At 36.2% G+C, this 24,954-nt stretch overlaps 1 protein-coding gene across 1 annotated transcript in view; it reads right to left on the bottom strand.

Moving 5' to 3' along the window:
* Positions 1–24,954, bottom strand: part of cdk17 (cyclin dependent kinase 17) — a 58,888-nt gene that overhangs the window by 8,779 nt on the left and 25,155 nt on the right. The window contains exons 2-5 of the mRNA XM_058772151.1: positions 16,254–16,402; positions 7,258–7,422; positions 2,981–3,114; positions 891–1,016 (exon numbers count right to left, since the gene is read on the bottom strand). Of these exons, the coding sequence (XP_058628134.1) occupies positions 891–1,016; positions 2,981–3,114; positions 7,258–7,422; positions 16,254–16,380 (552 nt within the window). The 5' untranslated portion in view covers positions 16,381–16,402. The remainder of the gene's footprint in view (positions 1–890; positions 1,017–2,980; positions 3,115–7,257; positions 7,423–16,253; positions 16,403–24,954) is intronic.

The following is a 24,954-nucleotide window of genomic DNA, read 5'->3' as shown; positions in this document are numbered from 1 at the left end:
AGGACCCATCCTTAAAATATATTATGGTTCAAAAGTTTGTGGGCTGTAATTTTCATTTATTTATTTAAATGTTTTAGAAAAAGTAAAATATTACTACAATTTAAATTAAAAATTTTCTATTTTAATATACTTTAAAATATAATTTATTTGTGTAATGTGATGTCAAAGCTGAATTTTCAGCATCATTACTCCAGTTTTCAGATATGCTGATTTGCTGCTCGAGAAACATTTCTAATTATCAATGTTGAAATCAGTTGTGCTGCTTAATATTTTTGTAAAAACTATAACTCTTTGATGAACAATAGTTCAAATGAACAACTTTTATTTGAAATAGAAATCTTTTGTAACATTATAAATGTCTTCCCTGTCACTTTTAATCAATTTAATGCATATTTTGCAAATTAAAAGTATTACTACTGACTGCATACTTTTGAACGATAATATACATAATATAATATATAATTCAGAGTGACAATGGCTTGCTGTTTGACAGCCGTGTCATAGTTTTAACCCTGCCAGATTGAATAATCTACATAAACCTTTTTGTTTCAAACACAATGTGGGATTTATTCATCTTGAACACCATGATCCCACAGCCATTGATGTCAAAAGAGAAACTTAATGTTGAGTCGTGTTGCTATGCATCATGGTTGCTAGGTAGATATCCCATCATGCTCAAACAAAGAGACGCACGGCATATTATGAAACGTGATTTATTTACGTCTGAGATAAAATGCTATTTCAGTGAGGAGGGGCGTCATGATTATGTGGTTTATAGAAAGAACAAACACATAATTAAGACGAGTATGGGACAAATATGACGGCATTAGAAGGTAAGCTACCTTTTAATGCCGTTAAATCTTTCTAAGGGTTTATTCACGCAAACTCACCAGCGAGGCTCTACGTGACCGTCGGCTGAGGGGTTGGTCAAACGGCGGGCTGCTCAGCTGCAGCTTTTCCAGGTAACCGTCAGGAATCCGGATATCAGCAGGCAAAGACAAGCGTTTATTCAGGTCCTGAGAATCAAATCACACACACACATATGCAAACAAGTCAGTCGCGAGGGACAAAATTAGCTCAGTTCTTATCAAAGTAGGAATCGGATTAATAATTGATGCTTGGTGACTATTCATTTGGAATATGCGTCTCCTCTGAGAGCAGTGTGTGTGCGCTTGTTTTAAATAAGATAGCGTGACTTCATAAAGCCGTTCTCAAACCACAGCATTAGCATCTTCCATAAATAACCCTCCATCGTGCTTTGAATCTCCTGCATTTACATCTCTCTCTCGCATGGCTTTTCTCTCCACCCACAGGCTACTTTTAAAGACGCGCGCAGCATGATATAATCTCATTGGGCAGCACATCAGTCCAATACTTGTGTACAAGTACAGTCTGGATGAGGAGTGAATCACTTCACCCCAAAATCAAAGACATTTTTAATAACATTAAAATCAGCACATTAATCTTAAATTAAGCACATTTACCCACGCAATTCTCATCAATTTAATGCAAAATAATTTGTGCCACTTTTTTAAAGTGTTTAGACAAGATGATTTTCATAACTGTCACAGTAATGAGAATCTAATGAGAATCAATGAATTTGAGAGTAATGAAAACTTCAACAAACAAAAGTAAAACACAAAAAAGAAGGAAATAATAAAAAATAATGAATAAAAACTTTAAACTCTTAGTAAATTACGCATTATTACAAGAAACTTTAACAAAGTATAAAAAAATTCTATGATGACAAACTTCAAATGGATAAATTTTGTTTAATATTTATTTATAAATTTAATTATGATATCAATTATTTAAATGTATTATTTTTCATATATGGATATTATATTATTACATGTTAAAGTAATTTAGAGATAAAGAGATTTTAGTGGTAAAACTAAAATTAAATTCACTGAAAATAATTGGCAAATGTCACAAAATCATAATAGTCAACAATTTCTCTTTTTTTCCCCTCTTAATTTTTAAAAAGTAGAATGCGACACCTCTTCATGAGATTCACCTACACATTGTTAAATGATATCTACATACCTACAGTCTTTTAAACTGTGCATGTAGCTGCAGTAACCCAATTCATACAGCAGGTGGCAAAACAGCACCGGACACAGAGAAAGAGAGAGGGACACATGGCCAAATAACTAGTTTGGACTGAGGTTTGCAATTAAAACCCCAGAATAAGAAGCTTTAAATGCTTTATGTAGCAAGAGTGTGACGTGAATGTTTTGAAGTATTCAGGTTAATTCTGTAGTAGTTTTTCTATTTCAAAATCCTCTAACAGTGTTATTCAAACCCTCTTTTAAACAATGTACTGCAGAGAAAAGAATAGAAAGTAGAAATGGAAAGAGCTAGAAAAAAAGAGGCCGCATCCATTCCTTTCGGATCCTTGTGTGCGGTAAGACAGAAAGCCAGTTATTAATATCAAACAGCAGCCCAACCTTGACAGACAGACACAGATGTATATGATTTGAAAATCAGTCTGACACAGTACGAACCAAATGCAACGCCTGTTTACAGTGATTTTTCTGTACTCCCAGGAAACGAAAAAGCCACATGACGCATCATGATCACAGCCAATCAGAACATATTTGATGTTTAATACATAGTTATAAGGAGTGGGTTTTGAACCAATGAGAATTCACAACGGGCGGGAAGTTCCTCTTATAACATCTGCACCTGCCCACAAAACCTCCAGATTTCTTAAGATCATCTCAGCAAAGAGGAAGGGGAAGAGAAAAGCCGATTAAAAGAACGTGGGAGAAAATAGAGAAGGATGAGAAAGAAAACACACCAGAGGAATCCCTCCACCTACCCAAGGCCAAAAATAAAGCTCTCAGTAGTGACACATCACCCAGTCTGAAGCTTTCAGGGTAACACACGCATGTTTTCTGCCTCCTCCTGTGAATAAGTGAGCGTGTGGCAGGTTTGTGCTGCTGATTAATTTATGGCCACACACGGTTTTTCTTACCTCCATGGATATGCGCCGATGAGATCTGGTGCGGAGACACACGCCGGTGGGTGATTGCACTTCGTCCGAGGACGTCCCTGAGGCCTGATCGCTCTCTCCATCCGAACCCATCTTCAGATTTTCATGAACAATGTCTGCCAGAGAGGAAAAGGAGGTTAGAAAATGAAAATGTGTGATATATGTGATGCGAGACGCTGCTGCTCTAACGGATGAGCTATGGAAAGGGTTTCTGGGAAGTTTTATTAGGGCATATACTCGTACATAGCTGAATCCCAATACTTAGAATAGTTCCCATATAGTTACACTAATATGCAATAAAAGAATGCATGTTTGATCATATTTTATACTGAATTTAATTTATTCTGAAAAAATAAAATGGAATATTTGGGTTAAATTAAATTCATTTTTTTAATATTTTTAAAACTAAGGTACAAGTCTTCTATTTGGCCATCAATCAGCCATCAAAAAAAGGCAAATGTTGACTGATTTTAGGCCTAAGATGCACATTAAGGACATTACTATTACATTATCTTATGGTTAAAATCAGTTAAAAAGTACATCTGAAATACTATTTTACTATACTATGGTTTGGGACACACTAATCTGACTATGTAGGATAGATAGTGATTCGTGATTCAGTCTAATGTGTGTGTGTGAGTGTGTGTGTGTTGTAAAAGCAGCATGTGATTCTTCCATTATGACCTTATTCATTCTCTTCCCTTTAAAAACACAAACACACTCATACCTGTGTACATAAAGCGACATATGCACAGCACATCAAGCTGAACGTCTGTTAATAATTTTCCCACAGTTCTTGATATTCATGAAAACCAGTGAAGCACGACACTGACACATGCTCTGTTCACATTCACCTACGCCACGATTCCTGAGACAGGCACACGGACTACACTGAAAACAAGAAAGGTGTGAAGGGATATGAACTGTCCCATGTGCTTTTTGTTTACACAGCACTTGTGTCCTCAACTCTTCTCTATTACATAAAAGTATGATCCGGCTTATCGGAGCTGGCCTATGGGCCAAATCATGATGTAATCAGGGTTTAAAAACCACATGCACATTCACAAATTGAAAACCAGCAGCCGGGAATTAAGACTCCCGTCCAGTCAACACGTGTTCATGTACATGTGCATGTACGCGCAGTCTTTTAGTACTTGGAAAAGGGGCGGCCTAAAAGCAACGGAAAATAAAAGCTGTTCCAGAAGAAAAGAGATTATATTCCCGCATAAAAGAGTGCTGGGAACTAGAAAAAGAGTCTGAAGGTGTGGTCGTGACTCTGTAGTTTTATGGCAGGCTGTTTGCTGCTGTACGGTCCCCTCCTCCCTCACCTCATAAGGAGGAGTCCCCCAAGGGTGACATATCGGCCAGCTCTTTTATCTGGGCAAGGCAGTAAAAAGTACCTAACCTGAGGGCCATCCATTACAGCACAGCTGTCTGCTGTCTGCCCGCTCTGATATCTTCAGTCCAGAGGGAGAGCGGTGAATCTTTCAGAAACTGTCCGGAAATGTCCAAGTCATATTTTATGCCAAAACCACAAGGAAACCATAAATGTATTTTGCATAAAGAATGATGCAAAGACAATGAAGCACATTATTCTCATTAATATTCATTACTAAAATGTGGGCAAAAATAAACAAATTTTGTAAGTACTATTGGTATGTTAAAGTAGTACGTAAACATGTATTAATGTATTCTAAATAAAATAAATAAAAAGAACTGGTAATAAGAATATAATAAAAAGTATAAAAATAAAATGTTTGATCATGTTGATCATGACAAAGGCAGCTATTCTCAAGACATGCATTTGTTGCCCAATAAAATAAATAATTGGATTTCATTAATTTCATTTTTGAGTATTTTTGGACTTTTAAAAAAAAATCAGGATACTAGTCCTCTGTTTGGCTTTTTGATAACGAGAAATAGAATAGAATAAGAATTAGAATAGAATATATAAAAAAATAATTTGGGGGAATTAATAGAAATAATGTCAGTGCAAAAAATCTTAGGCGTCATGTTTTATGCAGAATATAATTTCTTGTGATTTCTGCTATATTTTGACTTTGGGGTGAAACATGACCTGGACATTTCTTATTAGAGAGACAGGAGGAGAGATCCAGTTTCATGACCAGTAACCGCTGTGGCCTCATTTCTGCATCCCGTTACACCAATGAAGTCTTTGAAACAGCGAGACGGTGTGTGTGGAAATGTGAAAGTGTGTGCAGTCGCAGGTAATGTGCCCTATTTTTTTTTTTTTAAATCCGACATACTGTGAGGTAACGAGTCACTCTGTCAAATCACGCCACTTCCCTCCGTTCACTCTCCCTTTCCTGCCTTTCATCTCCTTCCACCTCCTCCTCTCAACATCAGAAGCACTGAGCTCTTTCATTCCGTCAAGCCTGAGACAACCTCACTTGTAATTTTGACGCGTGTCATCTGTCTGCCTCACCCCATCGCTCGGTCTTCTGCTCTCCTCCGGCCGTCTTTTCCACACTAACGCTGTGAAAGTCTAGAATGCGCAGTGTTCTAGTTTCCCCCAAAAAAAGTGTGGCACGGAAAAATCATGCAAGAACGAAAGTGGGTCAAACTCTAATAAACTCCAGACTGTCTTTGACTTGGAATGCGTCCTATTCGAGGAAACTCAAGATGATCACCGAACGCATTTACATCACAGCTTACAAATTCCACAATCAGTGCCAAATAAACAAACAGCCACTGACTGACATCACTGTGAACGGATAAGAATGAGGGAATGGGGACCGGACACGTCTGGACTTGTGTCTGAGAAGTTGGTAAATAATAACCTCATGTATGGGAAGCACCACACATAAACACACTCACTCTGAGAGTAGCCGGACGGAACTGTTCAACTGTGACACACACACTTCTTGTTCGATCGCCTCCCACTAACCTTCTTCTGACTCATTTCCTGTCAGTGTGTGTGTGAACGCCCACTCGCGCAGTTGCATGCATGCACACCGGGGTTAGACATGACTGCTCCCATGACGACAGGGAGATAAGGTTGAGCGGCTCACATTCGTCACATAGCAAGATTTTGCGGAGCTGAATTTTTGACTCGTGACTGATCATTTCATATAACTAACTTGCTGGCATTCAATCTGAAATAGCCAATGAAGTGAAAGTGGGCATGGTCTTGGCAAATTTGGGTTTGGTTGTAGGTGAGTGTGTTCACAAACATCATGTGTGCTTCATCGACACCACGCTCCCTAAAAATGATCCATCATTAACCAACCCAAAGGATTGAGCCAAATATTTAAAACATTAATACCAATACATAATTAGAACAATTATTTTAAAAAGTCAACGAAACTAAATGACATGGAAGTATAATATAAAAAAAAATTCTCTTTTGATGACAATATTTCTTTATTTTCTTTAAAAATATTGCCTTGAATTAAAAATATATAACTAATTATAATAATAAAAGTAATCCTAAAAAGGTTTTGAAAGGGTGAAAAGGCTTACCTAAAATACAAATATGAACTGAATTTAATTCAATTCTAATTAGGAAATTACAACTGTATTAAAACGAACAACATTCTTCAGTAACTATTATATTAAAATAAGAAATTAAATTAAACTATATGTAATCTATATGAAAATAACGACATTTTATTAATCCTTAAAAAACTGAAACATTAAAATGTATATTAAAATTAAAATAAACAATTAAATTCTCATTTTAAAAATAAAATGCTACTCGGATAAATAACGTTAATCATGAATAAATTAATATTAAAATTAATGAAATGTAACTCAATTATAATTAAATATTGTACTAAAATTAATATTAAAAACAATAACAAATATTATAATTATTTTAATAATTGTTATTAATCCTGAACAAAATTCAACATTAAGTTTATTAATATTAAAATTATTATATTACCAAATATTAAATGTAATTCTAAAAAAGATTTATATTAAAATGATTAAAATCTTGTAATAACTGACTAAAATTATTAAAATTGTGTAATAACTGTTAAATTAAAATAAGAAATGAAATTATATTACAATTATTAAAATGTTTAAATATTACGACAATTCATATCCATTTTTTGCTGTTTTGTCAAGTCCAATGCAATGGATTATTGCTGCACATTATATTAAACAGTCCAAAGATGTGCATGATGAATTTTGTCTTTTTAAAGAATCACGTTTAATGCTGAATACTTCTGAATAGGTCTTTAAATGAAGGCTCTTCAAAACAGCCTGAAAGTGTGTTATGATTGGCCACTCACCGAGACGGCTGCCGTTTCGAGGCATTGCCATGAAGGACCCCAGACTGCCTCCGATGACACTGTGCGGTCGGCGCAGGGGAGGCTTCTTAAAGGAGCCCGTGTACTGGTGCAAAAATGAGTGCATGCTGTGGGAGGACGGCGGCCGGCCATTCCTCACGATGGGCTCTGAAATAACAACGAGACCTCCATCAATACACACACAAAACATCAGTAATTGCATGAATAGATTTATATCCTCATAGGTGCGAAGCAGTCAATAATATTTCAATAAAAGTATCACTTTACTACATGAGGTTACGCTGAGGTCAAAGAGAAGCGACAGCAATAAAGGGAAACTGGCAACTTTCTAGAAACCAGTGATGTCTTGACATAATCACTCATATCTTTCACTTTCCATCAAGCTGAGTGATGCTGGGAAGGCAACATCTGCTGTGCTTTTCACTTTTAATCGAAAGACAAGCCAATCATAGCAAAGGTGTTGCTATAGCAACATTTAAACCAATAGGAAAGCAGCTGTTAATACTGGAGTCATTTGAGGCAAATCAACACAAGGCATGATAAAGCATCAATCAAACAAACTCAAGTTTTAATCAAAAGGCGAGTTAATTATTAAATAGCTGTTGATATGACAACACATTATCAACCAATAGAACCACTGTTGACACTCGACACTAATGTGCCTTTCAGATCAAATATACACTGCATATATTAAATTTAATCAACAACTGTAGAGGTTATATGACCATCGCACTGTGTGTGTGTGTGTGTGTGTGTGTGTGTGTGAGAGTGTGTGTGTGAGAGTGTGTGTGTGTGTGCGCGAGTGTGTGCACCTGTCCCGCCCACCTGTTTTTGCTCACACCACCTGTCTGGTCAACCAACCCCTCCTTGAGCTCGCACACACACCCATATACACACACATGAAAAAAAACAAACACACACACACAGCACCGCAGTGGTACTGCATTACATAAGGAGATAAAGAGCTGCTCTCTGGGACTTTGTAATCTAAAATTCATTCTACCGCAGCATGCTCAGACATACAAACACACAAACGGCGAGGCTCTATGTCTCTAAACAACCCAATCGCATCCGCCTAGGTCAAATTTGATCCCTGGGTCAAACATTGAAAATCATTAATGTGCCCCTATTATGGGTAAAGAAAGGTTCATATTTTGGTTTTGGGAGTCCCCAAAAACAGGTTGACATGCATGCAAGGTCAAAAAAACTATTTTATTGTCTTATGCATTTATTTTTACCTTACTTGCTCAGCGACTCCCAAACGATTCACTCAACGATTCATTTTTCCAAACCCCTCCTTTGCGTGACGCCAATTTGCGGTGATTGGTCCGATTTGTCTCACTTTCATTTAATCATGCCTGTAATGCCTGATAAAGCAGCATCTGTGAGAGCAGCATTACCGGGGAAACAGCTATTTTACTGCTCTAAAAGCGGCACCTAGTGGCAAAGAATGAATTTGCATTTTCATTCCGACCAACACGAAAAGACCAACAAGTGGGCGGGCAATATGCAAATGTTTCATGTTGACGTCAACATGAAATGGCTCGTTTCAATGATTCAGGGTCGACTCTTTCTTTTGAGAGACAATAACTTTATATACGGTGCACTTTCAGATTTAAAACTTTGCAGGATGTTTTCATTCACTTAGAGCTGTTACACTCTGCATGAAAGGTCCATAATAGGGGCACTATAATATCCTGAACACTTGATAATGGTACCAACAGGTCTACATAATAGAATTTTTTTTTTTTGCTTTGCTTATTATAAAGAAAGAATTGTATATTGAGGTTAAAAATTGAGTAAAAAATTTAGCAACTTGTTTATTTCTGTCAGTTTTATTTATAAAGTCTTACATTATAAAGCTGCACTCAAAAAAGAGAGAAAAGTATGTGTAAAGGGCTTAATCTAAGATGTATAACAAATTTGGGTCAAACACCAAAACAAAACCCCAAAAACTTTGGGATTTGGAGTAAAGGCAAAATGCAAATGCATTTTACTTTTAACATGATTGAAAAAAAAGAAAAAGAAAAACAATACAAAACCAAAAAAAAAAAAAAAGGTAGGCTTGATTTTATTCTTTGGGATTTGGTGTTAAGTGGTAAAACCAAAATGCAGTTGTGTTCACAAACCATTTTACTTCTAACATGACTGAAAATAAGAAAAGACAAACAATATAAAACCAAAACCAAACCAAAACACCAAAACCTAACCAAAAACAAAACAGTTAGGTTTGATTTTATTCTTTGAGGTCTGACTGCATTGTGAAAACTGATCTCTTTATTCGGAGGGGAACAAGAGGGCCTGATGATGTCAGCAAAAATGGAAAGTCATTTCATAGGCAGAGCGAGTTATTACACTGTGATGAAAGATTACCAAGGCAATCATTTCTTCTTCACAGTAATAGGTAGATCAATAGACCCAATTCGGATTCCGTGTTAAACAATGTTGTTTGCAGACTCTGTTTTGATGCCTGAGCATGAAATTCTGATGGTGTCGTATCTTCATTTATTCAGAGCGCGCTCTCTTTTTCACTGTGGCCGCACTCTCTCTCTCTCCCTCATATCTTCCCACACCACAGCTGTGTCTCTCATTACAACAGGCCTTTCAACCTGCTTACTAAGGACAATCCAACAAAACACCAGGCTCACAAACACACACACACCCGGCGCAGGTCTGATCCACCCGAGCCTATGTGGTAAAGTTCCACTCATGGCCAGCTGCGCACAGGGACTTTATTTCCATACAAGCAGAGTACATCATGGAAACTCTGGAATGTTCCACGGCCAACGCTCAACAGGTCTGGCCGTGACGATATGTCATGCTGTCAGATGCAGGAAGGTCCCGCCGACAGCATCTGAGGTTGTGCGATTACGACAAAATAGTGGAATCTGGACAGACGTGCACTATTTTTCACACTACTGAGAACATATCATTGTCATTTTTCAGTGCATAAGTATATAAAATGTAAACTCGATACCTATCCTATTTTGTTGCTAAGCAACAGTGCTCCTGAGGAAAATATTTCATGTCAGCAGAAGCTCTTGGGCCCAAAGTGAGGTTGGGTCTACGGTTGCTGTGCCGACAGTCTCTGGTGATGGGCTCTTAGGGGTCTTTGTGCAGCACCCTGAACACCAAAATGAACACAGGCAGACATAAACTCACACTCATTCTTCCTTATCGAGATGGAGCATGTCTTCAGAGAGCGTTCGAAATGTAGGGGAACTACGAAGCACAAATAAACAAAAAACCACACGCATGACTAAAGAATAAATTTAGCAAGGCAGAGGGTGCACATGACTGTCCTGTACTGGATATAACATACACAATATATATCACATTACCTTATAAGTTATACAAATATAAAAATAAGTTATTAAAAGTGTTACTATGTAAATGTTAATGTTAATTTACAAAATGCATAAAATTACTTTCTATGGGGACAATAAAGAAAAGAAAATATTCAACAGATTTGGTCTTTTTTTTTAAGAAAACAAAATGTTTGTGCGTACTATCTTGCACATGTGCACATATTTAAAAAAAATAAAATAAATAAAAATATCAATCAGGATTTGGCTTCCTCCAAGCTAAACTCTGCCTCCTGCATCTGGCATGTTGCTGACTGCATCTACGACTGCACAAAAAAAGATCTTAAAAATTTGATGTGAAACCTGAAAGCAGTGTGTAATTTTCTTCTGAACAGTCTTCAACATTAATGAGATGGAAACGTCCATTCATCTGCTCTCGTTTCCATATTGCATGCACATCTTTCCTGAGGGTAAAGTGAGACTATAAATCAAATGGCTCACTTATAATTATTATAATTAACAGAACTTTTAAATCTTTAAATTAAATGATGATTCTTTCAGATGTCCCAACAAACCTAATGAAAACTACATCTCTAACATAGGCATTATTTATTTTAAAATAAAGATTATTAATTTATTTCTTTAAAGTAACGGTTATTTTACAGACATCGCAGTGCATAATATTCCTCTGAACATTATTCCAGATGGGCTGCAGCGGCTGAGGATTCACCCTGACTTGGATGAAGCCGGCAGAAGTTAGAAACCCTTGCTAATATGTGGATTAGAGAGGAAAGAGAAGAGAGCGGGCATAAGTTCCTTACGTAATGGCAGGGTCTTAATAAAACATTCATCAGTCTGCCTAAAAAAAACCGGCTGGGTCAACAGCCATTCCCCACATTCAACACACAGACCTAAAAACATCCACACTGTTAATGTGTGTATGCAGAGCTGAGTGGGCATGTTTAGACCACTGTGCACTCGCACTGGTGAAAGAGTGCAACATTCACGTAAAAAAATTAAAATTATTAAAAAACCTGCCTTCTCTGGATGCTAGTGTTTAGGGCACGAGTGAGGGAGGATGTTTTTACTGCTGACAGACCAATGTACACACAGTAATAAATGTTACCAGCTGCAATGCATCAGGACATGCAGATAAGGCCATGTTCATCCAGATATAAAGATAAACACATACACAGACTCTGAGCCCATCTAAGCCGTCTCGATACCTACATAGCTAATGTCTAAGGCAGCAAAACAGAATCTTATAAATGACTAAACGGAAATGTTAACACTCACTAATAGGGTTGTAATGTTATTCTTAAAAGAATAAGAGCAAGTTATTAGAGTGAGCAAATCCTTTATTACAACAAACATTTTAATGAAAGTATTGAAGTCTCCCTTCTACAAAAAATAAATAGGTCTAAATTTCATTTCATTTAAAAAAAAAAATAATAATAATTGAAAAAATAAAGCTATACACTATGTATATCTATATCACACTTTAACATTTTAATTAATGTTTTAAAATCTTATCAAATGAAACTTTAACAACTTATTTTTGGCAAAATTCTGTGGCATACTAAGTTAAAACATGGACAAACATGATATGCCTTAATGTTTAAATAAATAAATAAACTATTATAAAGAATATTATATATATATATATTTGTCATAATTTCAAGTTAAATTGAACTTTTATTTTGACGGGTTGTAGCGGACCTTTGAGTTTCAGTGTATGGTTTTTCTCAAATAAAACTAGGAAATGTTTATTTAGGTTTTTTTCTCAGAGCAGCTCTGCTGATGTTCATGTTTATGTAGATGCTGAAAACACCATTAGTGTCATGCGTACTTCAGTATGTAGCAGATAAAACAGTGCCACTCAGAGACATGCAGAAACAAGCAGATTACTTATATAGCTGTCTCTTCATGCTTCACAGACACATCACATCTACTTTTGCTTTATCCTTCGATCAGACTGCGCGTTTTACGTGACATCCTCGTTATACTGTAAATTCCATGTTCATGACTGCACAGGGATTCCCTCTGCATCACGGAAATCATACGGCCTTAATTTATAACTTGTTATAAATGCGACATACCTTTATCTGCACAGAGGGATAGTGTCCGCGAATATGAGCAAACATGTTGGATGTATTGCCTGCTTTTGCAGCCACTTTGCGTCCACATTTTTGCAAATTGGATCCGTCCTCAAGGACAAATCCGCGTAAATATCCAAAGTATTCCCATACTGCAGATTTTAATTTTTTTTTTCGGTGGGAATGGAGATTAGATATAATCTCTGTCTCCGCTGTACATGCATGTAAAAAGCCAAGTGAATGCAGAGTGAAGCAGCCGAGGGGAAATAAATTGCATATGCGCAGGTGAGGGGTTTTTTTTCATTCACTTTTGATATGCAAATGTTTACGGTATGATAACAATGCACGTTCAAACCGTGATAAACCATCACACATATCGTCATATCGTTGCAACCCTATACTCGCTAATAGGCACAAATAGGGCTCATCAAATTAAAGACATGTAAAAACCAGCTATGTTCATGTTTTATTTTGATTTAACCTAGTGGTAGACGAATATATCACCAATGGCAATATATTGGACAATATTTGCTAATATTTTTTAATTAAAAATTTTAAATAAAATATTTATTTTTTAAAAAGTTCATTCCCCCCCCCAATTATTTATATAAATATTATTTAAAACAACTCAATTTAATTGCAGATATTGGCATCAGCCATAAAAAAAAAATTTTAAATCTACACTGGTCAACCATTAGTTTATTCTGTGGTGAATAGATAGCATTGCTATATTCTAATAAACAAAACAAAACACAGAGCATACACAGAAATTGGGTCATTTTTAATTAGATGAAACTACTTTCAGTACTTTCACTGAATAATATCTACATGGTCATTTGCGTTTAACAATGCATTCTGGGACTGAGTATATTTCAGAAGAACGTGTGCATTTCTATCTATATTTTAGGTTAAAGTGAGAAATGCAATAACGCAGCATAACTTTGATGCCTACGGTTGTGATTTAATGCATCTATAATGCTTAAAAATGCTGCAATCAATAACTATTTTGTGTTTTGGTCAATTGGGGGCTACTATGTATGAATAAGTATGAGCTCAGTCGCATGTTTTTGGTGATCTGCTTGCATCCCAATGACGGTTAGGTTTAGGAGGAAAACTGCAAAAACGGCATGTTTTTAAATGTGAATCAAATTGTACGAAATCATACGAAATCACCTTGTAGTTGCTTCTCCTCATGAGATCAGGTTGGGTTTGATTTAGTTCATTATATAAAGTTCATGCTCGGATGTAAACTGCAAGCTCACCCTGAGCTGAATGTGTCCTATTTCAAGGGTGATTTTCAATTCGGCATGAAGTTTGAGGCAAAAAGGCTTGAAAACCATTTCTGAACCCAGTTAGCCTACACTCAAGAACATTTTGACCACATTTCCCACTTGCATTAAAACCCTCCCTCATAGGTGCTCCGAGTCAGGGCAGTTGAATCTGTGCTTTCGATAAGTGTGGTTACTGTTTTACCTCAGTCAAGCGCTTGATACGCCCAGCGGGTGCGCCAAGGATGGAAGGTAAGCGGGAATGCACTGGAACTCATACCACACTGGCTTCCAGTTTACACAGAGTCTCATTGTACAGTCTGAATCAGTCTGTCTGAATCCAGTCCATCAGTTAGGTCGGCCAGAAGGCAACGGAGCTAATTTAGACCGTCTCTCACAAGCTGTCACATGCTCCCTTCCTCTCATTCTCCTCACAGGGGTGTCATTGCTGTTACGTAATTACTAGCTAGCTGAACATACAAGCGCGAGGAGAAGAAAAAGCACTTTGAGGAAGAGGACAGGGAGTGTTTTGCTTAGTTTCTTTTTAACTGAAATTGCATTGCTTCAGGCATTCGGGCTGACTGGAAGCATGACAGCGGACTCTTTCACATCAGTCCTGGCTCCCTGGCTGTATATGGTCACAAAAACGGCACAGGCTTCAGTTATGACAGATCAGAATGACAGATTTTCAACGCAGCTTGAAATGGTTGTGCCAGGGTGACTAACGCAAGCTAACATGGTCAATACAGGCGACCCAGAGAAAATAAAATACTCTAGGTGTAAATACTGTGAGCAAAGAGAGAAACAAGGAATATTTTGGGTTCAAACTCAAGTTAAGACATTATGTTACCAAAATAAATGAATGTCGCTCATTTTCTTTAAATAAAACAAAACTCTGGGTTACAGTAAGACTTACAATGGAATATATATAAAAAAATTTTTTTTTTTTTTTTTTGAATATTAAAATATTAGAATTTTATATTTTCAGGTTAACTTTGGTTAAAGCTTTAGTATTTTTGTGTCTATGTGTTTGTCATTTTTAGAATTTTTTTTTTTTTAATATGCGTTTATAAAATTTTTATTCATTTTTTAATTTCAGTTTTAGTCATTTTAGTACACCAAGTTAAACTTAATATGAGAAATGTTGCCTTGGAATCTAGCTGAAATATATATACATATATATATATTTTTTATAAAAAGTTTTAAATATTTTATTTCAGTTAACATTTATTTCATTTCAAGTAATCCTGAATACTACAGACACAAGACACACTATATGTTTACATGATTTTAATGTGGGAAAAGAAAAAAAAAAAATCTTCACTTGTTCAAACCACTTTACGACAACATAATGTTTAAAAACCTGAAGTGACCGTAAAATGAGTGTAAACATTGATTTAAGCAGCTTTACAGAACAACAACAAAAAAAAGGATCCTCCAAAAATGGTCCTCTTTAACTTCCATTTTAAGTGTCTCAATTTTATTCCCCAAAATTATTTTGTGTTGATAATCATTATGCAATCAGCAAACAGTTGATTGAGCTTAACTTGTACTCCTTTAACATAAAAAAAAAATATTAAAAAGGGAGAGTAAAGTATCCAAAGGCAACGGAGAAGTGGTAAGAGTTCACAAAAACACAAGCTTGTCATTTGTTTTAAACACTCCAGAATGACTTGACAGGTCAACGTAACTTATATTGAAACTGAAGTAGTTATGAAACAACAAAGTACACATTCTAAGTTATTTTAAGAGATTCAATTAAATGCCCTGGATTTATTGCTGTAAATTGAAAAAAAGAAATACAAGGGTCCAGTCACTACCCGAGTGGAAATCTCAGAGGTCAGGCCAAAGCAAACACGAAGCCGTCTTTCACATATCTGCAAGAATGCAGAATATTTGTGGTCTTCAAATATTAGTGTAGTGATACACAATGTGTTGACATAGCAATATAAGTGAAATAAAGATGAAAATGTGGAAAAAAAAAAAAGTTACAACATGAATGTCGAATGCATGCAAAACAGGTTTTCTATGCTGCAGTGGTGTGTTACATCATATAATAGACTTTACTCAATTAGTTTTGTTAGAAAATCTAATAATCAGTTTATAGAGCCCCTGCGTCCCGAGTCGTAACACAAGGCCTTTTTTCCGCTCCCGTGGACCTCTTCCAGGTTTCCAGAGCTCTTGTTCCACAAGCTAATCAAAGTGCTAATAAATCAGCCTCTAATCTGAACTACTTAACATTAACAGTGACCCTGCACACACAATATAGACACAGCAAACAACAGGAAAGGTACAGCGCGCACACTCACCGCTGTCCTTGCTGCTGTTCTCCTCGATGGTCATCTGTTCCGCCAGCTCTGAAAGCGATTCATCGATCGTCTGGCTACCACGCAGAGTGAGTGACAAACGTCTCTTAAACCTCTTCATCCTCTCCATAGGCCACTGAGGCAGGGGGGGCCTGCAGGACGGACACACACACACACACACAGAGTTAATCATCACCAGCCTGCGAATATCTGCGGGTCATGCAGCGTTTGAAGACTTCTTTTCATTAAAAACTGAATTTATTACTTTATTATTAAGTTCTGTGGCATTGTGGGTTGAGCGCACCCTATGATGTATGTATCTCGGACTCATTTGAGGACAAAGTGACCGACAAAACCAAAAAAAGAACAATGTTTCATTACTCATGCCTTTGTTCACTTGTACAAATGCAAACAGTTACAGAGTACTTCGCATTTGCATTTTAGAACTGGTTTAGGCTATGGTATGGAATATTAATGATCTTAAATTAAATTTAAATGAAAGTTTTGTGGCTTTCAGTGCATGTCAATTAAAATTTACTGTACTTCTCTTCCAGGAAAACAGACCAAAAGACTGATGACTCAACTAGTATGCACAGGAACCAATAAAATACTAGAAAGAGAACATCCCATCCCCCTGATGCTAGTCTCTGATTAGCAGATTAAAGAAAGAAATTATGGTTTGCTGGTGGTGCATCTTCAACAGTAATAACCTCATACTTTCCCTTTTACTTTTCCTTTTACTTTTCCAACCAACAATTGCTGGAATGAATACATTTTGAATGAGATTTCATTGCTTTCAGTGTGGTTTTAAATTAAGAGTCCTTCACTAACTTCCTGTTTCAAAAGGGAAAAAATGCTCATCAAACCATTTCATGGAGTCTTAAATATCTACTGACTAATAGGAAGGCCTCATATAGGTGTGTGTGTGTGTTAGTAAGTTCCTGTGGGATAGTTTTTAAACTACACAGCAGGCCTTTAAAACGTGCACGTGACATGCAAAAAAAAAAAAACAACAAAAAAAAAACATTAATAATCCAAAAGCTTTTAATCAAATATTCATGAGACTGTATTTAGTTTTTTATAGGCACTTCAACACATGGTTGTGCATTTTTAAAACACACACTCCCACGTGAACCATAATTCCCTTTACACCAATGCATTTTCTAAATATAAAATGACAGCAAAGAGACACCGGGTCTATTAACAGTAAAACACATAAAAATAAAAATAAAAAAAGGAGTAATGTAAAACAAATGAGAATGCTAAAATAAATTTCCAATATTATTAATTTACACGTTCATTTATAAAATAAATAACATTTTAAATAATACATTTTAAAACAATAATAAAAAGAAATATTTTAAATAGAAATTGTATTAAAAAAGAGAAAGAAAAAAGATGTTTTGATTGAATGAGAGTTTGAAGGCAAAATTAGTCTAAATGTAAAAATAGAACAAATAAAAACACAAAAATAAATATCCAATATTAAAATTATTTATATATATTAATTATAATATATTTATGAATACATTTAAATATATAATATTTAAAAATGTGGATGTGTGGAGAATAATGCAAGGCAATCAGTTTATTTATTTTTTTAAAGTGCCGTTTATCGGTTTTTGCAAATAAACTCTTCATTTATTATGCATTTACTTTCATATATATATGTTAATTAATTGTTTATATATATATATATATATATATATATATATATATATATATATATATATATATATAAAAAATTAATATAAATATATGATTGAATGAAAGGTCTAAATGTAAATACAGGAAATTAATGTGTTTAGAAACAAAATCACTGAAGAAGAAAACATGCTAAATGTAAATGATAAATTTAAATATTGAAATACACCTCGTATCTTGCATCCCTAATAAATCCTGTCATCCTAGATTTGCATTGCTGTTGCCATTTTATAAAAGCAATAAACTACGCAAGGCATGCATAATGGTGATTTTAGCATGATAACAGGGGTTAATCATCATGCATAACAACCCTTGAACGTAAAATCACTCATGCATGGATTCTCTAAAGGCTTTTAATACAGCTTTAATGTGTGTGTGCTCGTCTATTTCTCTCAATACATGCTGACTTTGCACCGTTTTAGGCAGGAAACACCTTGCTATGGGAGGCAGCGGGACTCTTTCTGTCCATTGTATTTCACCGTCAGACTTCACACACCCAAGTTCACACAGGACTTGAAGGTTCGTTGTGTTCCCAAAGCGAGGGACAATTTAAACCCTCCAAGGTTCTCCTAGTTTATCCAAAAGTACACATACTGATAACATTCGCCCCTATGCGATCATACAAATATACAGAGACGCACAAAATAAGATCAGGTTACAGCGAGATGGCTTTACTCAGGACGCCGCAAAGAGGGAAAGGTGCATCCAAAAACCATAAATCTGCCCCCAACTACAGGAAACGGCCAGCCAGAGCATCTGTGATTGGTTCCTCTCGATTACAATCATGCACACGCATGCATGCCATCTGTCTATCCGACACAGTCTAAAGAAAGGGGGGCCACGAGCTCCCATATGAAGGATTAGACTACTGCTACAGGCCAATATATAGCACCGACGGACAGTTAAATGTGCATGCTGACAGAGCACATCTTCTCAAACAGCTGGTATCTCACTCTGCTATGGAGGACGGCAGGGTCTGGACACACCCTGTGGCCATAAGCGTGTGTTTTCATGGGCTTGTGTTTGAACAGTTGGCATTCCTGTGTCAGACCTGCCAGGACAGGGCACAACCAGCCCGAACACACACGCACACGCACACAGACGCTTTAACACTCGCCAAAGTCACCATCCTGTTAATTACAGAAATGCTGACATTATTCAGTGTCAGACATTGATGTTTGGTCTACAGGGACTTTACGTCATAAATAATACATTTAAACGGAAAATGTGAGGCAAGATACCTTTGGTAAACAGGGTAAAAAAAAAAAAAAAAAAAAACTGATAGACAGTTTTATATTATTGATTTATTTAATTTAAATACAACATATTTCATAAATGTATGCAGAAATTGTAAGCTATTTAAATAAATATAATACTAACATAATATATAAGTATTATTTATTACAACATAATTTTCCACCATGGCCAAGACCAAAGAGCTGTCCAAGGATGTCAGGGACAAGATTGTAGACCTACACAAGTCTGGAATGGGCTACAAGACCATCGCCAAGCAGCTTGGTGAGAAGGTGACAACAGTCGGTGCGATTATTCGCAAACGGAAGACACAAAATAACTGTCAATCTCCCTCGGACTGGGGCTCCATGCAAGATCTCACCTCGTGGAGTTTCAATGATCATGAGAATGATGAGGAATCAGCCCAGAACTACACGGGAGGATCTTGTCAATGATCTCAAGGCAGCTGGGACCATAGTCACCAAGAAAACAATTGGTTTACACTACGCCATGAAGGACTGAAATCCTTCAGCGCCCGCAGGATCCCCCTGCTCAAGAAAGCACATGTACAGGCCGTCTGAAGTTTGCCAATGATTCAGAGGAGAACTGGGTGAAAGTGTTGTGGTCAGATGAGACCAAAATCCAGCTCTTTGGCATCAACTCAACTTGCCGTGTTTAGAGGAGGACGAATGCTGCCTATGACCCCAAGAACACCATCACCAACGTCAAACATGGAGGTGGAAACATTATGCTTTGGGGGTGTTTTTCTGCTAAGGGGACAGGACAACTGCACCGCATCAAAGGGACGATGGACGGGGCCATGTATACCGTCAGGGCCAGGGCACTGAAAATGGGTCATGAATGGTTATTCCAGCATGACAATGACCCAAAACACACAGCCAAGGCAACAAAGGAGTGGCTCAAGAAGCACATTAAGGTCCTAGAGTGGCCTAGCCAGTATCCAGACCTTAGTCCCATAGAAAATCTGTGGAGGGAGCTGAAGGTTCGAGTTGCCAAATGTCAGCCTCGAAACCTTAATGACTTGGAGAGGATCTGCAAAGAGGAGTGGGACAAAATCCCTCCTGAGATGTGTGCAAACCTGGTGGCCAACTACAAGAAACGTGTGACCTCTGTGATTGCCAACAAGGGTTTTGCCACCAAGTACTAAGTCATGTTTTGCGAAGGGGTCAAATACTTATTTCACTCATTAAAATACAAATCAATTTATAACTTTTTTGAAATATGTTTTTCTGGATTTTTTTTAGTTGTTATTCTGTCTCTCACTGTTCAAATAAAACTACCATTAAAATTATAGACGGATCATTTCTTTGTCTGGGCAAAATCAGCAGGGGATCAAATAATTTTTTTCCCCCACTGTATGTATTTAATTGAAATATACGGATGCAAACAGATAAAAATAAACATTTAAAAGTGTGTTTTGGATGTTTTATTTCCACTATTTCCACGATTAGCTCAAAATCTCAAATCTCACCACTGCATTTAAAATAGTTTTTCACTGTGTCTTGCCTTGAATATATACATATAACTTACCAAATGTAAATGCATTTAAATAAATACATTTAAAATATATAAAAATAAATAAATGCATACATAAAATTAAATAATTTATATAAATAAATCAACCTTGCATCCCTAATAGTTATTAAAATACATCTTTGTCTTATATCACTTTTGCAATTTTTTAAAAGCAATAAACTACTCAATGTGGTTTTAGCATGTTATAAAAGTTAATCACTTTACGTCATGACTAATAACAACCCTTAAAATGTAAAATCACTCATGCATGGCTTCTCTAAAGGTTTTTCTACTCCTCTTGAGTCTGACTCAATAAAACAACTACAAACGCATCACAAAAGTGAGCATATAGGCCATTTTCTTGTTTTTTCTCTCGGTTTGTCCACTTCTTATTCGGCGTAGGACACTGACACTGTTGTTACAGTGACATGCTGCATTGTTGACCAATGAGCGAATGGCATTGGGACAGTGCTGTCTATTGTCACCCCTCCCCCTCCCGTCATTAACCCCCCGGCCTGGTGCAATATCCGTCCTCAGACGGCAGCTCTCCGGGGGATCACACTGATAGGAAAGTGGGATGCTGGAGGGGGAAAGCAGGCCGCATTGAGACTGATACTGAAAAATATGCAAAAATGGTTATAGGTCATTTGATATGCATGTTGTAGATGGGGCTTGTGGTCTACAGATATTATATAGTGTACATTATTAAGTGTAATTAATAGTAGACATCATATTTTAAACTAAACATCTAAAAAAAAAAAAATTGTGTCTACGACATTAACATACACTAAAAGTTTGGGGTCAGTCAGATATTTTATTTATTTATTTATTTTTATTTTTTTTATGTTCTTATGCTCAACAAGGCTGCATTTATTTGGTCAAAAATACTGTAAAAAATTCAAAATTTTGGAATATTATTACAATTTAAAATAACAGTTTTTTTTTTGTTTTAATATATTTTAAAATGTAATTTAATCCTGTGATGCAAAGCTGAATTTTCAGCATCATTACTCCAGTCTTCAGTGTCACATGATCCTTCAGAAATCATTCTAAAGGCCGGGACATACCAAGCCGACGGCGAGTGAAGGTCAGGCTAGTTTGTTTGGTGTGTTCCACTCGTCGGCTCTCGACGGGCTTACGTTGGCGGCAGTTAGTGCCCGAGAATTACAGCGAAAGTGATGAAAACGAGTACGTAAGTGAAGGTGGTACAGACAGAAGGCTGTTTAAATGTTACGTGATCTTACCCAATCATTCTAATACGCGAATGTTTTCATAACAACATGAGCCGCTTAAAATGATTAAAGTTATCAAGGTTACTGATATTGAAAATGGTAAGCAAGCGCTGATTTGTTTAAGTTTCGTATATCTGCGTTTATCTTTGTTTCGGTTTCTCCTTTTGAATGATGAATATATACTATTGATAGCTGCTGAAATAGACAGTTAATTCCTCTCACGCATGCGCAGAACGCACATGTTAGTTTGCCGTTGGCTGTAGTCTGTGCGGTGTGTTCGAGCGCAGCTTTTCGGGCCGACGCTGCAGACGCGAGGCGACAACACCGTTGGCTTTCGTCGCCACTAGTTCTTTGAAGTTGGATTGGTGTTTCCCACCCTTAAAATGCTGATTTGCTGCTTAACAGGTGTGCTGCTTAATATTTTGTGGAAACTCTGATAATTCAATTATGAGAATTATATAAATAATTTATATTATAACTCACAAGTCTTTAACTTTAAAAGTTCAATTTCTGTCAGACTAAAGCAATAATTTTTTCTTTTAAAATGTAAATTCTTTAGTCTGAATGAAATTGTACAAATTAGCAAGTTTAACAGATTTTTAAGATCTAACAGAATCCATGACTAATGCACAGTTTGTCAGAAACTGCTACATCTGTTCTGCTATTGTCTCTTTTGCTTTGCTCTTTCCATCTTTCTGTTTGTCTCCACATGAGTAGTTTTACAGTCGTCCAATCATACACGAGTATGGGAATCAAACGCCGGGAGAGAATCTGTTTACATCCCCCGGGCCGGGATTAGCCCACCTCGCCTGTACACGCTCCTCTTGAGAGATAAGGCGTCTTTGTGTGGGACTGAGAGGGCGTATCACCCACACCATAACAAAACCCTCATGCGCCTCGTGCGGGCTGGGGGCGGTACGGGAGCGGATAATACATCCCAAAATCACAGCGGCTTCCCGAAAACAAACACATGCACTTGCACAAACCAGCAGAGCTTGCAAACATTAACGCTTTTTACCCAATAACTCGCACATACAAACAAAACACCAGGACTGGCGCTGATGAATTCTGGGACGACCCCAACAGCCGGGTGGCACCACGGGCCGAGGGTAATTAGAGCGGAAAGGCCTGACATCAAACATCACACCAGTCACCAGCCAGAGGCATCAAACAACAGGCTAATTAAGCGCAGCCTAGAGACACAGAAACTGGGTTAGCCAGTTAAACAGACACACTGTGATGTACACAAACACAATCCCTAAGTATTAAACCTGCAGGATGGTTAGTGCTGCAGACATCTTGAATCATTCGGTTTATTGAAGAGAAGTGTACAATTACTTCTTTTCCAGATGATTTTCACCCTGCGATGATTAAAAAGGTAAAAGGATCCCAAAGACAAACATTTTGGGACCAGAATAACAGATATTTAGGGTGGGCTCTTTTAACTTGGGCCAGTCAGACATTTTTAATGTTACAAAAGATTTCTACTTCAAATAAATGCTGTTCTTTCAAACTTTCTGGTGGGAAAGATCCACAAAAATATTATGCAGTACATGAACATAGATAATATGAAATGTTTCTTCACTGTAAACAATGAATCATGGGTCTTGTAATTTTCATTAAATAAAAATTAAGGTGGTAATTAAAAATAGTGAGTATATTTCATTAAAGAAATTGTGATTCAGTGTTGTTTAGACAATATTGAGGACTTTTTACTAATAAAACCAAGAGATGCGTTTTCTTTTTTTTTTTTTTTAAAAAGGAAGCTGAAGCAGTTTTGAGGCTTGAACTGAGGAACTGATTAAACAAAAAAAAATAAGGAAAGGCGGCTACCTATTTCTTTTAAGAGAATTAGCTCAATTTTGCAGTTTTATTTTAGAGGTGATTGCTAGTTCCCAGCATGCTTTGAGTATGGCTGGATATGGAGAGTAAATTTTGAAATTAAATGCTATTTTATGTGTTTTTGAGTGAAGGGAAACATCTATTTAAGTTTAATGTTCAGTTATGTTTGATATTTGAAAGAGTTTCCATTGTGCAGTGCAATCGTTACCATTGTGCTGAAGAGTAGAGCTTACGGTTATGGACACTACTCCTTTAAGGCATTAAGCCTTGTTCAACAAGCAGTAGTTTTGCTAGTGCTAGTGCAGTACTTTCCAGTATTTCTCAAGTATGTTCCTACTTGAGCTGTTTGGCTGTATACAGTCTTTTAAACGTACAAAAACCTCAAAGTCAAATACAAACAGGCCTCACTCAAAATCACAGACTTTTGAGAATCAATTTAAAATAAATGAGCACATTTCACAAATTATATTAAATTCATTGCGTCATAGATTAATTAATTTAGGAGATTTTACATGATTTATTCAGGTAGATTCCATAAAAAAAAAAAACAAGCCTTAAAAACTACTCAAAAATATTAAGTGTAATATTGTTACCATAATTTTTTTTTTTAAAGTAAATAGCCCGTTCCATTTTTTTACAGTGTTGAGCAGCAAATGATTTCTGAAGGATTATGTGACACTGAAGACTGGAGTAATGATGCTGAAAATTCAGCTTTGCATCCCAGGAATAAATTAATATAAATGTATTATAAATGTAAAACTGTTATTTTAAATTGTAATAATTTTTCACAATATTACTGTTTTTATCAAATCAATACAGCCTTGGTGTGTCTGTAAAACCATGCATTGGTTTTACCAACCTCAAACTTTTTAAATTACATTTTACCTATATGTATAATATCTTTCCATTAGACTTTTATACCCAGACAAGCATCATCTATATACTAAAAAGGAGAGAAAAATTGGAGATCTGAGCAAAGAGTGAAATAATCAATAAGCAGTAGGGAAAAATGAAAAAAAATAAAAAATAATATTATATATATATATATATATATATATATATATATATATATATATATATATATATATATATATATATATATATAGACTGTCACAAAACGGAAAATTGTGTCAAATTTTGATTAAAATAAAGTTTTA

Source organism: Onychostoma macrolepis, chromosome 04 (genome assembly GCF_012432095.1).
Source record: "Onychostoma macrolepis isolate SWU-2019 chromosome 04, ASM1243209v1, whole genome shotgun sequence".
Classification (NCBI taxonomy): domain Eukaryota; kingdom Metazoa; phylum Chordata; class Actinopteri; order Cypriniformes; family Cyprinidae; genus Onychostoma; species Onychostoma macrolepis.
The sequence above is the reverse complement of the archived record's forward strand: the minus strand, read 5'-3'. Positions and strand labels throughout refer to the sequence as shown.